The sequence below is a fragment of the Melozone crissalis genome, unplaced genomic scaffold (genome assembly GCF_028551555.1).
Source record: "Melozone crissalis strain CALT ecotype California unplaced genomic scaffold, PUWL_Pcris_2 ptg000005l_1, whole genome shotgun sequence".
Taxonomy (NCBI): Eukaryota; Metazoa; Chordata; class Aves; order Passeriformes; family Passerellidae; genus Melozone; species Melozone crissalis.
Window position 1 is genome coordinate 61,259,027 of NW_026535783.1, and position 17,875 is coordinate 61,276,901.

The 17,875-nt window shown below is 37.2% G+C and overlaps 1 protein-coding gene across 1 annotated transcript; it reads left to right on the plus strand.

The window, feature by feature from the left end:
* The first annotated feature begins 2,221 nt into the window (after window positions 1–2,221).
* On the plus strand, window positions 2,222–12,936 carry TMEM267 (transmembrane protein 267). The gene is made up of 3 exons (XM_054283972.1): window positions 2,222–2,312; window positions 3,799–4,186; window positions 10,296–12,936. The coding sequence occupies exons 2-3, from the start codon at window positions 3,863–3,865 to the stop codon at window positions 10,629–10,631; spliced, it is 660 nt and encodes a 219-aa protein (XP_054139947.1). The 5' UTR covers window positions 2,222–2,312; window positions 3,799–3,862; the 3' UTR covers window positions 10,632–12,936.
* The last annotated feature ends 4,939 nt before the right edge of the window (window positions 12,937–17,875 follow it).

Below are 17,875 nucleotides of genomic sequence, written 5' to 3' on the forward strand. Positions count from 1 at the left end.
CTTCCTGACCGGCTGCCCGGGGCGCTCTCCAGCCCGCTGCCTCCGGGCTGCCCGCCCGCTCCGGCCGGCGTCGGGCTGGCCGAGCCCCGTAGGCGAAGGGCGGATGGCAGTGGCCGCGCTTCAGGTGGGCTCCGGGGCGGGCGGCGTGGGGCGGGCGGCGGCGGCTCCGAGGCCCGCGCCTCCCCTCACGCTCCCGCTGGTCTCGGGTTCACAGGTTAATTTCCTGCTCGGTTTAATTTAGTTTGTTCTTCGGCGTCTTGGTAAAATCGTACCGCTTCCTTCTGGGATTTTGCCCTCTCCAACCCCAAAAATGCGTTATAATTATGTCTGGCCCAAAAATATTTGCTGGATCGCTGCAATGATGCATTGTAATTATCTGGCCCAAAAATATTTGCATGATCACTCCAATAATGTGTTATAATTATCTGACCCAAAAATATTGCCACTGTCAGTTCTTCACAGTCAGTCTGGGATCTCCTTTACGACGAGATTGTATGCTAAAGGTTTGAGCTGGTGTCGTAATTCTGCTTCATGCAGTTTTTAACATAAATTAACATCCAATATCAAATAACGAGGGGTTTAGGAGATTATAGAATTGTAAGGGATTACAATTCTTTTAACTTCCTATGTAGAATGCATCATTCTATTAGTTGGCAGGGGGGTGTTTGGTTGTAGGTTGGACTAGATGATCTCAGATGTCTTACCCAATCTTATTGATTCTGTGATTCTGTAACTTCATGCATTAAATTCCTATATGTATTCACGTATCTAATAGCATCTATCATGCAAAACTGGGGCAAAAATTATGCAGAGCAATATTTCTAAGTGATAATTTTAGCCATTTGATTTTTGTTTTGCTCGTACACCATAGCCTCTTAGCTTTTTTCCCAAAAGTGTATATACAATTTTGATCTAAATAACTTCTTGTGACAGTAATTTAAAGTGTTAACTGTGTGTTCATTAAAATTATTTTGGTAATGTCCTTAAATTAAAGTAAGCATATCTACAAAATTCCATTTTGAGACTATAGACAGAGATTCTGCTCAGTGCTTTATCTCATTTAGAAATGTTATGAGAAACCACAGCTCAAAGCTGGGTTACTCTCTCAGCTGTTACATAAAACCAACCTAGAACTTCCCTTCAGGATGTTAACTGTAGTGACCACACAGAGGTCTATAAACATTTCCGTGTGAATTATTCCCCACTTTTTGTTTTAGCAAGAATGTAAGCTACACTACTGCTTTTGAGATTTATAGGCTGGAAAAATCTACACTTTATTGTGATATTTTGTAAAGAGCCTGAAAGGCATCATTTTTCAGGGAGAAAGAAATGGTCTAGTTTTACATTAAAATTTATAATTTCAGATATTATTTTGGTTTTCCAGAGTTTTGCTTTTTGTGGTCTGATGTCTCTCTTGATCTGCAGAAAAATTCTGGGAAATACTGTTGTACCTGGGAATGTGAGTTGATTTTTACATAGGTGGCACTCATCTTTTTCTTAAAAGGAGGCTGAAACAGACGGCTTAAAAAGAACAGTTGGAGATGGCTCTTGACTATGGTCAGCCTGAAGCCAGTTTTGCATCCTGTTCTTCATTCTGGCTCAAGGAACACATGCTAATACCACCCATAGCACAAGTGTAAGCCTAACAGAACTGACACAGACCTCTGTTGCTATATGAATTTCTAGGTCTCTCTTTGTCTATTCCAGGGTCACTAAGTGATGGGGTGGAATTTAAAAAGAGATCCCTGAATGGGACTTAATAAACGTTTCATTAGGTGGGAATCTTCTAGGCACAAGAAGAAATCTATGAAAAGGGATTGCTCTATCTGTTGAAATGCAGTTATGTAGAAGACTGGACTTGGTTTTGGACTTCATGTTTTATTATTTTTTAGTTACTATCGTGTTCCATTTTTATTTCTGCTCTTCTCTCGGTTTGTGGTTTTTTATGGTTTTTTTCTGCTTTCTTTTACAGCGCTTCAAAGTTTAGCTGAGGTTGCTTTAACCTCAATTATATTTGTTTACAAATTAATTAACTATACGTCTATTCTTTCTGGATTTTTTTACTGTTGTTCATATTTCATGTATGCTGTTTTGCCTAACATCGGTGCTTACCAATGCCTGGTTTGTTTTAATTTAGGATGGAACAAGTGGTGTTTGGGCTGGGCAGACTGGATTCAGAAAGCGCAGAGGCTCAACGCTGAGGCATAGACCACAGACATTTCCTACTGGAGTAAGGCACCTGTGATGGGAAAAAAAATGTTCTCCTAGTCCCAGGGGAAGTTTGATTCTAATTACTGGTGTGCTTTTTAAAGGTATGTTGCTACATGACCTCTTCACAGATTGGATTCTTACACAGCCTTTATGGTAATTTTAAATTAAATCCAATCTGACACAATGGCCATATAGAATAAACATTTGTGAAGAGACTGCCATTTTTTTCCTTAACATGGAATTTATTCAGCAATGTCCTGTGTACCATAAGGCTGCCCACCAGAAAACAGCACTTCCATTGTTTCAGGAGTCATTCATTCAGAAGAAGTACTGTCATGTTAACCAACTCTAAACTTGACCCGCTTTTTTTATCTCTGTGCAAAGTCCATGTATTATTCATGCTTTCTTCTCTTTTACTTTTTTAAATGTTTTCTAAATAAATGATTCAGTGGGCTTTTTCTTTTCCTACAGAGAGTGCCAGTAGTTCTGTCTTGCAGAGAATTCTAAAACAGGCAGGCATGTAAATAATCCGGAACAAACATCTATATCTTCTGAGATTTATAGTATGTTTAAAATCATAAATTGTTATGTATTAGCTTAGGAAGTCTAATACACTCAAAAAGGCCCTTCAGAATAAGAATTTATCTAGTAAAAAGGGTTGTCAAGATTAAATGTATTGCGCAAAAATGGTGAACTGATGGGAAGTATCCATTTTTAGGCAAGATGTAGGCTTAAAAACTCTGGTCTGTCTGTATAGCTTCTCAAATAAGACTTGCATAACAGCTGGGACAGTTAGATCTTCCCTTGCAAAAAGAGGAGTTATGAAGGTAAGGTGGCAGACAGTAGATAAATCCTAAAAGTAACAGCCAACTTCTCTGCTGGAGCACATGCTGAGGAAAAGCTTAGGTAGTTTTGTTCTGTAAGGAAATGATTTTGATTACTTTGCTTGACTAAATGGCTGTTGGTTTTGTGTTTATTATAAATAATGAATATATTTTAGTGGGTTTGGGTTTCTTAAGGCTTATTCTACGTTCCAGTCTCCAAATTAAACAAGGCATTGCTCAGGAAAGGGTACCAGGGGAGTACTACATATGTTAAGAATGTAAATTAAAGCAGTGGTTTGGATTATACATTGAAAACTCAGTTTTAACAGTTGTTTTATAGAGAAAGCTGGAATTTTGTGCATCAGTCATAAGAATCTTCCAAACTGAATCTTCTTTGGTTATTATAGTGTAAAGTATTTAATTGGGTTAAATAATGTATTTAAGATAAGAAGGAATCTTGAAACACATTCAGTGAATTATCACAGAGATGTTTCAGATTATTTTGTAATATTTAAGGTTTCAGTAAGTAGAATTAGAGCTCTCTGTGTTACTTGTGCTGGTTCTAAAAAAAGGCAGGTGTTTTAATTCAAAACTGTAGTGTTCTAGTCAATAAACTAATTGAAATAAAAAATTCCCTGGTAATGCTAAATGCAAACAGTGAAATTGGGGTCTTAATGCCCAATTGTAGCCGTGGTGACAGATGTTTTGTGCTAATGGATTTTCTTTGTTTAATAGTTTCCTTTCTGATCTCTGACATTTACAGAACAACTGTCAATACGAAGGACAATGCACAGTGTGTGTCCTGATGACATTTTGTGTGCTGCAACATGGCTCTTGTCATGGCATCCGAGACTGAAAAGGCCCACGCTCTTCTCCAGACTTTCAGCACAGCGTCGGTTCTTTCCAGTCTAGGTTTGGGGATATTCTGCTTTGTAGCAGACAGACTCCTGCAGTTTTCCTTCATTCAGCAGAATGACTGGCTAAGAGCCTTATCTGATAATGCAGTGCATGGCATACTGGGGATGTGGTCCTGGGCGATAGTGATTGGACTCAGGAAGAAAAGTGACTTCACTGAGGTCACCCTAGCTGGCTTTCTTGCCTCTGTCATTGACGTGGACCACTTCTTTCTTGCTGGATCTCTGTCATTAAAGGTAAGTCACTAGATCAGTAATTTGTTACTTTTTCACTGTTTACGTTACTTTTCTTCTACCATGTCCTAGACAAAAATAGTTCCGTTAATAATTTAATTAAATAAATTTCATAGATATACAGGAATTATGTTTCTATGCAGTTGTTACAATTTTAAAAGCCATAAAAATATTTTATCTAGTGTTCAGTTTCTGCTGCTTAGAAAGGAAAAAAAGAGTTTTGCACATGTAGATGCTATTCTACATGCATCACATAGTTGCTTTGTTATCCATCTTATGGAGTTAAGTGCTGCCTGGCATACTTTTGTGGATGAAGTGGATTATTCCACTTCTCTTTACAGTAACGGTTAGAAATACCTGAAACGTAAATGACAGAGCTTCTCTTTAATTTAATTCAGTCATTATAATTCAGTAGTACATTTGTTTTAGCCAGCCCTAAATATTTATCCCACAAACAAGCTATATGTGAGCTGTCACTTTTAAAAAGGCAATTTGAGTTGCATTTAAATATAGTTCATTGGAGGAAAAAAAACCAAACTAAAAATTAGTAGATAAGCAAGCATCAGCTTATTAATAAATGTAGAAAGGTGAATTGGCTCCTGTTAAGCAGTGAATGGATCATCATCTACTTGCCGAACTGCTTGTTAGAATAGAGTTTCTCAATGGCATTAGTACTACCAGATTATGGAACTCTTTTCCAGAAGTTTTTCTCCTCTAGTTTGCTCATAGTACTATTAAGTTCAGGGGGAATAGCTAACTGTTCATAGGGAAATAGGTAAAAGGCAGGCAGGGAGGGAGGGAGGGAGGAAGAAACCCCTGTTTTTAATATTCATATAAGTAAAGAACAACAATGGTTTACCAATTTTTAAAAAATATTTAAGTGACAGCTAAGTGCAAGAGGCAAATACTGCTTTTAGTTGAGATGTAAAAATCAGACTTAAAATGGAAAAATAATTTTTGTTTGCATACAGTATCACTATTTATTGTAGAGAAAAGATGCCTCTTATTTGTGCGTTTGGTCAGTTTTCCCCTCTTGGCTTTACCAGTGCTGAGGGGAAAGGGGAGAATTGCGTCTCTGAACCTGCTGGCCACATTCCCAGTGCAGTCCAGGATACCACTGACCACCATCTTGCCACATGCACAGTCAGGCTCCAGCATGTCTTGGTGCCTGGCATCATTCTTCCCTGCGTAGTCCCTGGTTCTCCCCTCTTCTGTACTTCCTGCATGTGGAAATGCTGTGCAATTACAAAACTATGTAAAGAAAAGGAAAGTTAGCTTGGTTGATTAATGGATCGCATGTTACTGCTGAATAGCAATATGGAATAGAATTTAAATCTCTTATTAGTCTCATCTGTTTTTTCTTATTTTAAAATCAGTGAATGCAAGTAAGTGAATGGCTAGCTATTAGAAAGTATTAAAATTTTATTGCTGCTTTTTCATGCATTTGAGATGATTGCCAGAATTTTTCTTAATTATGACCACTAGATGTCACACTTCACCGATATCAGTTTGAGAAGCTGGCTGCTGAATTGTGTTATGGAATCGGGAGGTGACTTGCCACTTGGTAGGGAGGCAAGGTTAAATATACTTACACCTTCCTTGATGGGGAATGTTTCTGCAGCCTAGCCTATCCCTACTATGTGAAACCAAGCAAATTTTTGTAATTTTGTGACCTAATTTCTTCCTGTGTTGTTTCAGTTCCCAAGCAGATAGCAGTTAATTTTCTAATTGTTGATGACAGTTAGATCTAGTTCTCTTGTTCTTTAAGGGTTTTTTTTGCAAAAGACAGCTGACTTCTGTGATCTCCCTCAAAATTTTTTTTCAAATCAGAAACACAAAACATTTCAGGTAGAATCATAGCCCATTTTAGTAGCCAAATGTATTTAGCTGAGGTAAGGAAAAGACAATATGCTCAAAGTCTTTTTCAAAGTGATTTGCCTACCAACTTCTTCGCTTTCCATATGTTAACTGGGCTAATAAAGAAAATAATCCAGTGTAGGTCTCTCGACTCTCATTTCAACTTGCAAAGCCCCTATGCTTTGCAAAGACTCTCTTCTCAACTAAATAACTTTAAAAAAAAAATCTTAAGGAAACAAGTTTGTGTTTTTTAAACCTCATACTATTTTTCTCCTCTCCTATCTATTGCTTTTTCACCTAAATTACCTCTAAAGGGTCCTGTCCAAAACCATGAGTAGTATTTTGGGTGAGACTTCATTTGAGCCAAATACTGTAGTTTAATTCCTTTCAATGGCAGAAAAGTACAATCCTTCTGTCCTTTAAAAAAAGAATAATAATCTGTTACAGATTTTGTCTTCTTACAGTGCCATCAGAGTCTCTTTGGTTTGTGATGTAACATAATCCTCATAAACTTTTCTTCTGTGTGCTGTCTAGCCAGCTAGATCTGATTGTAGTATGTAATTTTTCTTTCCTTGGCTTTATATGATGTGCTTGTCAGTTTCTTGACATAATTTCAGGCTGTCACCTATATAATTTATCACTTCATGGGATACTTTTTTACTACATATTTTGTAGTTACAATCCCATTGTTTGTCTTTAAATTGCATGGTTGAGAGTAACTGCTTTAAGATACTAACATGTTTACTGCTTTTGCGACACATTACTAAATAACTAAAAAAATTAATTCGTATAATTAACCAACCACACCATGATTACTAATTTGTACCAATAGTATATTTCACGTTACTGCACACAATCACCTGTAAAGCTCATCATCATCACTTTTAAATCTGATGACGAGTTATTTTTTCTAGAGTAACCTTTCTGTGTGGCACCAGGCGGTACTGCCTTCTGCCTCCAATTGCTACCTTCACACTACTCTAGTCACCTACTTCTGTTCCTGCTGACGCCACTCAGCATCTGGATTGTTTGGCCATTGGTCTGTTTTTCATGGTCATCAGTATTTTTCTGCAGTATTCAGGGTAAATAGTCACCTGTGGTATTTGTATGTTTGCTCTGATAAATACTTGTGTACCAAGTACCATGTGATCTGACCTTTTGCCCACATTATTTTTGCAACGAGTATGATAGTCTATAATGACTCTACTACTTGGAATTTGTAGTTCTTTGTGCTCCATGTGGTTTTTACTGTGCACACAAGTATAGAAGAACCTGTCCCACTGACTGCTCCAAAGGTGGTAGTTCCTGCAGCCTGTTGTCAGTCAGGAGTGCTGGTATGATGTGACGGGCTGCTCCCAGACTCCACCAGGATTGTAGCCCAGACACACACGTTGCAGAACAGACATGCGGAAATTGCTGTCTTGGTGCTAAAACAGTCACCAAATTTTGGAAGTGTAGAACATTCAGTTGGTGGCAAACATACAGAACTGCTGGGAAATGTGCTGCCCATGACTGACCCAGGCTGTACAGGAGCATTTCTGGGACGAGAATAATCTTTGTGCAAGCACAATTGATGTAGCATTGAGTATGTTACTATGTTGTTAATATTGCTACTTTATGTTACATTGAATATGTTACTATGAACTAAAGACTTCAGGGTTGTGAAGCGCCACAGAATATCAGTGAGGGAGCATCTGTTATTACCTAACATCCATTGCGTTTCCATGAGCATTAAAGCAGATAATTTGCGTGGGTTCTCCTGCATGCAATTATTGTATCCTGTCTCCAGCTGCTCGTTGTAGTTAGAGGCTGGAGAAGCAGCAACTGCAAGATGATCTTGCATCTGATTGCATATGTAGGCAAATGGAAAAGGTCTTCTGTAAATAAATTCTGTTTGCAAGTTTTTCCAGGAGGTCTAAGGCAGAAAAGAGGTTTTTTGTGTTTTGCAGTGGGGTTTTTTTTTGTTTTGTTCGTTGTTGGTGGGGGTTTTTTTTGTTTTTGTGGGTTTTGGGGTTTTTTAAAGATCTGGTGCTTTCTAAAGGCAAATAAGTTTTCCTGTTAGGAAAAAGAGATTGTAGCAGCTTAAATCAGCTAACAGAACTACCTGTCTGTGTCCAGGGCTTGGCAACTCAAGGATGTAAGTGTTCCTTTAGTCACAGAATGTAAAAGAGGAAACAGACTGTTCTCTCAGGCCTTGGGCAACAGCATCTCAGAAGCTTGATGGCTTACTGCAGTTACAGAATAGGACTTTCTCTTGCTGTCATTGAACACTCAGGTTTGCTATATGAACAACCCTGCCATCTGAAATTTATATGAAAAGAATTTAAGCATCACCTTACTGATGCTTAAATTCTTTTCATATAAAATGAAATAATGATATTTCATTTTATATTAAAAGAATTTAAGAATCTATCACCAATACTGATAAACTAAGTGTACGTAAGTATGATTAAAATTTTCCTTACTCACTGTGTGCTGTTGGCACTTAACCTTAATAGGCCAGAGGGAAAAGACTAATTTAGACTGTTCTACTGAGTTTTTTTCTAAAGTGCAGAAATAGAGGCCAGTCAATAGATTATCTCTAGAAACATTCAAGTTTTTTCAAAATTAAGTTAGTATGTACTTTTGAACCTTTTGTTGACAGTAACAAAAATTGGACTCTTTGTAAGGCAGGTGATAAAAAATTTCACCATCACAAGATTTTTCTGCCTTAATCGATGAACAATCTGCTTGTGTGAAACAGAACTGAAGCTGAAGAAAATACACCTTTTGCCCCAACTTAAAGGAATTGCATCCACCACATTAGAGTTAAAAATTGTTGAGACAGTTTGTGAGCTTTTAAATCCCATTACCTGATCAGGAGTCAAGGACAAGTGTGTGGTGGCAAGCTAATAGAGCAAAGCTTTCTGCAGGCCTTTTATGGTTGGCTGTGGTTTAAAGCATGAGTTGTTTTATTTCAAGGTAGCCTGTAACTTCCCATCTCTAATCCGTTAATAAACTGGCTGCGGCTACATCAGAGCTTCCTTGCAGAGAAGGTAGTGTTCCATGCAGTTATCTAAATTATGCATGAGCTTGATGAACCTATTCCAGAGTCCCACTGCCAGGCCCTCTTCCTTTTGAATCCCACAAGGATTAACACAACTGAAGAATGAAGAGGTTAGAGATGCTTTGTTTGCCTTATGCACTAGGAGCAGTGAGGGATGTGCTCAACGCAGCAAAGATACACTGTTGCTTAACATCTCTGGGGCCTTGTTACAGGTTTTCTGAGTGTCCCCCAGCAACTGAATTGAGCCAATGAGTATCGCATCAGCACTTCTGTAGACCTTCTGGTAGTGTGCTGTTGTTTCTCCTGTGCTTACAGACACAAGAATCTACTTATTTGTGAAATAGGAATCCAAAATGCCACTACTTTTTTTATTGTGTTTGAATTTGGGGTGGTTTTAACTGTTGCTATTGAGTACACCCCCAGAATATCTCCTCAAACATGTGTGTTAAATTGACATTATCACTTCTTAAAATGGCTAAATCTAATCTTAGTACCTAGACATTCACCAGATATCAGGCTTCATCAATATTAAAACCAAATATCAGACTTTCAGCTGAGTTATTGTTAAACAAGTTGTTGACACAAAAATCCCACTCACAAATGTTTCAGATCTTTTTTCATGAACTTTGTTTTGCCTGTCCATGAAGAATACTGTCTCAAGGTGATCCAAATACATGTAACTTTGCTCATATTTTTGTCCTATTGAAAATTATTTTGGTGTTTTAAACACTGTGCAACTAAACCAACTTTACAGGTGACAACTATGGTAAAATACAGGATGTTTTTCTGGGAGTAAATGCCATTAAAGCACATGATTTATTTCAAGTAAAACATACTAAATATTTAAAGTGTATTGCATGGTTGTTTTCCTTTTAATTGTCTTGAAATTAAAGACGTATAATCAGTGCAGCAGATAATACAGGTTCCCGTGTTCCACCTGACTGTGTGGCAAACAGGATTCCTCATCCCTCTCCCTCCCTGTTTTGCTGACGATGGTGCTTAGTAGGATGCATGATTCATGTCATACATAGAGACAGGGCAGAACACAACTCTCATGCATAAAATTGGCTTTAAATTATTTCAGTGGAAAGTATGTTTTTCTTTCTGCTTCCATTTAGTCACCTGACAATGCACTTGTAAACACTCATGAAACTTTTCTTCTCTTGTTACAGTTGTAGCCATTGGCAGTAATATTTTTCTCTTCTGCAGGCTGCTCTGACTCTTCCACGGAGACCACTTCTTCATTGTTCTACTGTGATTCCTGTGGTGGCTCTGACATTAAAGTTTATCATGCAGCTTTTCAGGCTTAAGGACTCATGGTGCTTTCTTCCCTGGATGTTATTCATATCCTGGACTTCTCATCATGTCCGTGATGGGATTCGTCATGGCCTCTGGATCTGCCCATTTGGAAAAACTCCTCCCTTGCCATATTGGCTGTATGTGGCAATTACAGCATCTTTACCTCATCTGTGTTCATTTATTATGTATTTAACGGGCACTAGAGAATTAATGTCCATAAAACATGGAATCCGCATTGATGTATAGGAATAATGGCGTTTCAAGGTGGTTTGTGCAAGCACTTGAAGTAACCTGCCTGTCTGTCACTGAAGGGTTTCCTTGTGTTTCCTACACCTTCTGAATTAGGCATTTTAAAGTTGTGGAGCCAATTACAGCTCTTGTGTCAATTCCTTGTGGTCACAGAACCTATTTAATGAATAATAATAATTTTATATCTCTACATTTCCCTTGTACAGTGTGTGGTCTTCCATGATAGTTCATGCATAGCAAGCTGATTATGAAGTATTTAGTTTCTCTCTGTAGTAATTACATTGCATTTTACTGTTATGGTGCCATTCATTTGATCACCATTCACTTTGGATTTGTATTCTGCCTCTGGAGAATACGTTTCATCCAGATAGTATTTGTATGGCACTTTAAAAATTTGAAGTTCTATATAAATGCTAGGTATTATTGAGGATTTAATAGTGTTTGGGAATTCTAAAAAAATCTCTGTTAGCCTTTCTAATTTATTAATATGTTAGGAGTCCTGCTGGATTTTTGCATTCAACCATTTTAAAAGAAACACCGCCTCTATTTCACACTGTCTGTCCACACCTCTTTGAACCTGTAATCACAAAGTGTTTTACTAAATTCTGTATGTCCCTGTCATTGCTTAATACTAAATTTGCAGATAATTACTAGCCTCAAAATTAGAAAGGGGTATACAGATTGGTTATAGTATTATGGTGTGTTGTCCAATTTGTTTAATTTTTAAAAATACACTAAATATGAATACTGTTTCATTTGAAACCAAGGAATTTTATTTAATATTTAAGAATTGTGTGAAGATTCAGGGAGACTCAAGAAAATAAAATTTGCTTATAACACAGGCTTGCTTAAAGATATTACTACTCAGTAAAACATTTTCCATTAAGTGCAATATCATCCTCATAAGTGTAAAATAAAATGCATTATAATTATTATTATTATACTACAGAAATATAAATTTCCTCATAAAGAAGATCCATAAGGAAAAGTGTTATTATGCTGCAGTTTATGAGGTAGTAATTTGCACTATGGACTATTCAGTTTTTGTTTATAGACATCTCTCAGAAGGAGTCCCAAATTAAAAGTTGTCTGGTCTTGTCTAACTAGACAAGACTGTCTAGACTTGTGCAGTTTATAATATACAAGCTGAGAATGTCTATTAATAATTTTTAAATTTTTTATTCACTGCCCATAAAAGAGATGGGGCCTTAACTACTCCAGCTTGTGATGAATAGCTGTCAAAAGGGGATCATTTTTATGGAACTGCATGTATAAGGTAGCATGTGTTTAACTTAGGTTACCAAGGGGTGTAAGGGTTTAACATGATGTGTACATTTACATTATTAAATGTATATTAGAATAAAGTTTAAAAAAAATTATTAAATGGGATGCTTGTTGTAATAAGTACCAGAAACTTCCTGTGGCTGCAGAATCCTTAAGGCTCTTTGAAGCATTCTGTGCTAATCATGGAAAGTGTTGCACCTCTTTAAAATGTGTCTTTGCATCAAAAGAATAGTCACTGTCCTGTCTGTTCTTCACGTTAGAAATGTATGCCAATGCAAACTTGCCTGATAGTACAGTGGGCCTGTCTGGCCTTTATTATAAAATGAATAAAAGGTTTCTTTGTTGGAAAGAAGATTGTAAGAGCAAAAACCTCCTTAGAGGTTTATCCTCATGCTGTGAATTTCTGTCCTTTAGAGTTTTCCAGAAACAGCATAAGAAATATCTTGCTTTAGAGCTTCAGATCAAAACTGGTTTTCATCCAAAGGCAAGATGGTTTACTAGAGGAGCATTGCTCATTCATTTACTTTTATCTTGTATTTTAAAGTACAGGCTATGAAATGCCAATAATGAATAAATTTTGTGCAAGGGGGGAAGACTGAAACCTGTGTAGAAAATTTTCTCTATTCTTGTTTCATGATATAAAGTTTGTATAATTTTGTGCTTTATCCAGGTTTTTTTCAAAGGGAAATGTATAATAGGAACAAGGTGTAGAATTACACTTTCTCACTTTCAGACTGTAGCTGTAGTGTTTCTGGTAATTAGGTCTACCCACAGTCCTTAAAATCAGTACTGTACTGTTCTAGCTATGTTTAAGCACCATTTAATGGGTACATATTCAGTAGTTTAAAACTATGTATTTTAATTCTCTTTAAAACTACGAATTTGAATTCTCTTTGTGTCTAGGTATTTCTGTGTGAGCATTCACAGTAACTTTGAGCTGTATTTCAAAACACCATTTTTTCCGGCCGTGTTCTTACGCCAGTTCTACCACAACAATAGGTGAACCCTTCATGAACTCAGACACATATTAAGGAAAGCAGCAAGTACAAAGTACTTTGGTACCATGTACAAGTACAAGTACAAAGTACCATGACTTTTCTCCCTCCAGACAGACATGGCAGTCCCTCACCTCAGCCTGACATTTAGGCAGCTTTCACTGAGGCCATCAGCAGCTGTTCAAGGTAACCTGACACGTGGCATGTGCTGCTGTAATTTGTGGGTAGCCAGGGTAGGTACAAAGGGGAAGTTAGGTGTTTGTTTCAGCCTGTGTGTCTGTGTGTTGTGGGCAGAGTGGGAGCTACAGAGATTAGAGAGAAGGCCCCCTGTTGAGTCATGAGGCACAGACAGGACCCTCTTGCTTTCTAAACTCCTCATAGAGGTCTCTGGGGGGAGCTGGATCCAGCCTCAGTCCTAGATCCTGTCAATGGCTTATGTTAATGCATTAAATAGGCATTATTGAATCTTTTCACAGCTTTGTCCCACAGGATTAAGGATAAATTAGGGTTATTATTAGGGTTATAACTTACTATGATAATGATAAGACTAAAAGATCTTAATCAGAATTATTTACTGCACAGTATAAGTAGCTATAACTACTAGTCTAGTTCAGTCCACTATTTTTGAAGCAATATTGAAGCAAAGGTACAAAAGAAATTATGAACTAGAGATTGATTTTACTCACCGATACCGATGACTGTGGGGAAATCGCTTCCTCTCAGCTTTGAGGCGTAACCTTGAGGCAAATCTCAACTCAAGGAAGGAATCTTCAGAAAGGGGATTGTTGCAGGACCTCCCCACTCATTAAAAAGTGGGAATAGGCCCTATGTTTCCAGACCAGCCGTGTCACCTCGGCATCTTTAGATAAGTTAGCAGTACCACTTGTTTGTTGCTTTATCTGGTACCTTACCAGGTCTGCCACAGCTTCACCTTTCTGTCAGGAGTGTTTAACTCTGGGATTGATGAGTCAGACAGGTTTCAGCATTATGCAGCACCAAAAGCACCAGGACAACCCCTTCCTCCTCTGATAGCTTTGCAAACAGGGCGTTATTCCAGCTGTTTTACTGCCGTCCAGGCAGAGCATCCTGCTACACCTCTTCACCCAACACCTGCCTGCTACAGATGAATTGCCCAACAACTCCTTACCAGTATTCCGTGTGCATTTCAAATTCACTGATGTTTCCAACTATGCATCGATACCATGTCTAGCAAAACCATAACAAAAATAAACCAAGATACTAAAAATATACTGACTTTGTACTTTATTGCATGCATTACTATAATGGGTAAATGTAAAATACAAAAAGCATGTGATTGCACAAAATGGGGCTTGCAAAGTCAAGCTAATGATGTTGTGCACAATGTATGATACATGTCAGTAAAATACTAGGTTTTTCAGTGGTTCTTTTAACATGCCAAACTAAAAATTTCCCATGTATTTTAAAGTTGAACTTAAAAAGTTGAACAAAGTGTTGCTGTTTTGTGACTTACTTTGTTAGAACTGTGCTGCTTTTTTTTCTTGCTTTGACAGATTTCTGCTGTAAAAAGTAGGTACTAATAGCTCAAGCTAAAGAAAAATATTTCTTCCCCCAGTCCTGGAGAAATAAGATAATTTTTTTCCCAATTGCCTAGTGGCCTTAACAGAATGCGTGAACATGTTTCCTATAACTTTGTCTTCTACTTTAAAATCTAACCTGTATTTTCACCTGACTGTTGGCATCACTTTTTACTACAGTGCAGTATATATTATATCACGTGCCCTTAATAAGGTACCCTTAATAAGGTACTGGTAAGTGAACTATTCATAATTGATCCCATGCCCCAGGGAAAATGATGCTAAGTTTAAATTAAACTGAAGTAATTTTTACAGCACACTACTGATACTGACTTATTATGAGAAGGACATTTCCTCTGCTAATGGAAATGAAGTTCCAGAAGGAGAGGGAAGGGGTTAAAATTCAGTCTGAAGGAAATGTTAGTACACAGTTAAGTTTGGACACGTGTTTTTATTCTATCACTGTCAGTATGAAGCTGGGTGATGAAATGCATCAGAAGACTACGTGTCTGGTTGTGTAATTGAGCCAATCTAAATTCTGTAAATTATGCAAATTTATTCAGGGACAGAAGAAGCTTTGTATTCTCAGTGTTACATTGTGAGCTTTGATCAACTGGTAATTTTGAGCCCACAAACTAGGTTTTGTTTCCCTGCTACAGGCAGACCTTGCATTAAAACAAAGGAAGAGCTGTCAAGTTGAAGTACCCTTTGTGTTCGTCACAAAAAAAACAGTAGTAATGCTTTTCCTCAAAATTATAAGCTGGTGTCTTCAATTCTTTCTTAAAATTTCCCAAATTTTACATCCTCTGCTGAATTTTTGAATTTATATTTTCAAATTATATATTTGAATGCTGAATTGTAGAGCTGTTTCCTGTTATTTAAACCTGTTATTTAAAATTGTTTCCTAATAATTAAAGTTACTTTTTTATATGTACATACATATCTATATATATATGTTTATGTATATGTACATATATGTATCACACACTGATACACATACATCTTTCCTTCTATGTTCATATAATAATTTTGCATTTCTTCAGCTAATTTTGTATTGGTTTTCCCTGGAGTGAGTGGAAGTGTTTGTCTCACTGACTGTGAAAAACCAGGCATGCTACAACTTAGCAGAAACATTTTAGTGCAAGGAAATCTTCACATACTGAAAACAAGAAAAGAGATTATGCTGTCCTTTTGATGGAAGCATTCAGTTGGTTTCTAGGCAGTTCTTGAAAACAGATTTGTTTAATCAAAACTAATAGACTGAAAACATTTGTCTTAGTAAATATGAGTGAACAATCTTCATTAAATTGGATTTGTATACTAAAACTGTTGCAGGGATAATCGGCCAAGTTGCTGTTACTATATCCACCACAGAAACAGCTCCTTTGGCCTAGGAATGTTAGTAATATCCCTGGAGCTTTCCTCATGTTTCCAAGGGAATTTAGTCTTGCTTTGATCTTATTTTTCCATTTAAAAATTAAATTGAGCAAGAGCTCCTTGCCTGGTGTGGAGTAATTTCTTTAAACTGCTGTCCAGTCATTCACATCAGTTTTTACAAATGAGCCAAAAAAGCTCAGTACAGTAACTCTGCAAAATAAATTAAATCAAAGGTAGTGGACATAATATTGACATAAGGAATTTAGAAGGTAGAATGTTTCTAGTTTCACATTTCCATTCAAATTGCTGATAATCAAAACCGCCTCCTTTTTATGTATTACTGCCAGCAATTTAGAAGCAAAGTTTGTGGTGACTGCTATAAAAATTTCAGGTTTTTCTGGGCCAAGTGAATACTGTTAAGAATTGAGTAGTAAGGCCTTATGAACGTTTTTTCCAACAAAATATCTGTGTCATCTTGTTAATGTAGCTGTTTACAATGTGTAGATGCAAACACTTGGTTATTTCCTGGTCTTATTGTGGAAACATGGTTGTGGCTCAGGGAGGTTTGGTAGAAAATGCTCTAGCTAATATGACCTTTGAACTCAAGTAATTTTTGTTTCATTAGTCCATGTGGAGACAGATCTTCCCTTCTATTTGATATGTTTTGTTAAGGTGAAAGTTTGAGTGCTTTGTCAGCATCTTTTGTGTGAGTGTTTTGTGTGCCTTGTACATGAATAAGCAAAGCAGAGACACTTAGAACTTTAAAAATGTGTGCACATGATTTATTTTCAGTTTTTCCCCGTGGTGAAAAATAGTTCCACATGCTTTAGCATCATGCATCTTGCATTTGAATATCTATATAAATGTTGACCAAATGGTATTTCTAGTACTTTTATATGGCTAGAGAGACACTGTTAGTATTTCATGTGCTCTCCTAGTGCTTGACTTAACTTGGGTTGCATGATAAGCATGATCCTACTGTCTCAGTGTACAGATTGCTCAACTAGGTGCAGCAAATATCATAGAGACCCTTTCTATTCAGTATGTGACTGCTCAGTCTATTCAGTGGTGCTTAAAATGTGATTTATATCTTCCTAAAAGAAGATATAAGTTTACATCCTAAAAGAGATGTATGCTTCTGGAGTACTGAATTCCATTCCAATCATCACCTATTGTTCTAAATAGGTACTACAAGAATATAATTGAGATTGTAGATTAGGCTTGTCTTCCTGTCCTTCATGTGATTTCCCCTTGCTGGAGAAGTAAACCATCTTTTCAATGACTATTTTATCCAGGGGTTCTTTGATGTGTGACATAATAATGTAAACATTAAAAAATGAAACAACTAGAGGCAGTTCTCAAGAGGTGCTGATACTATAGTTGCTTCTAGACTGGCATATTTCAGTAAAGGGATGACCAGCTTTTTAAAATTAATTTTAACTTTTGAAATGCAGATGAAGCATTTATTGTAAAGTTAGACAATTATGTGACCATCTTTCCAAACACAGGAGTGTCTCTTTGAAAGATTTCACAATTTTGGTGAGAATATTTATCATGGCTGAAGTTTTCAGTGCTAAATCTTCGCTTCGGTTTACGATTTGTTCAAGATTCAGTATATGGGGACTTAGCAATGTGAAATCTGTTGAAAGTTTGCACCTTTTTCTCCCTTGAAACTTGACACAGAAGAGGCTCTGTTTAAGTTTCGTAAAGTAGAGCTTGTATTAGGTGGCCTAGCTCTGTGGCAATAGAGAAAAGCTGACCACCTGATAGTGTCATGATACACATTTATTGCAGTTAGAACGCCCTGCTCCTGCTCTGCAGCACTCCCAGGGAGGTGTGGGCTGCATTTGCTGCTGCCGTCTGCAGACTCAGTGCAAAGAACAAGTGCTGCAGGGTTAGTTAAGGGAAACCATGGCTCGAGTTTGTGCTGTATGGGGCTCCAGGCTTCAGTGGTTTCTGTGAGTGCTAAAAACCTCCTTCTGTTACTAAGAAAATCATGAGTTTCTAAAAGAGACAGTTTTTTCCCCAA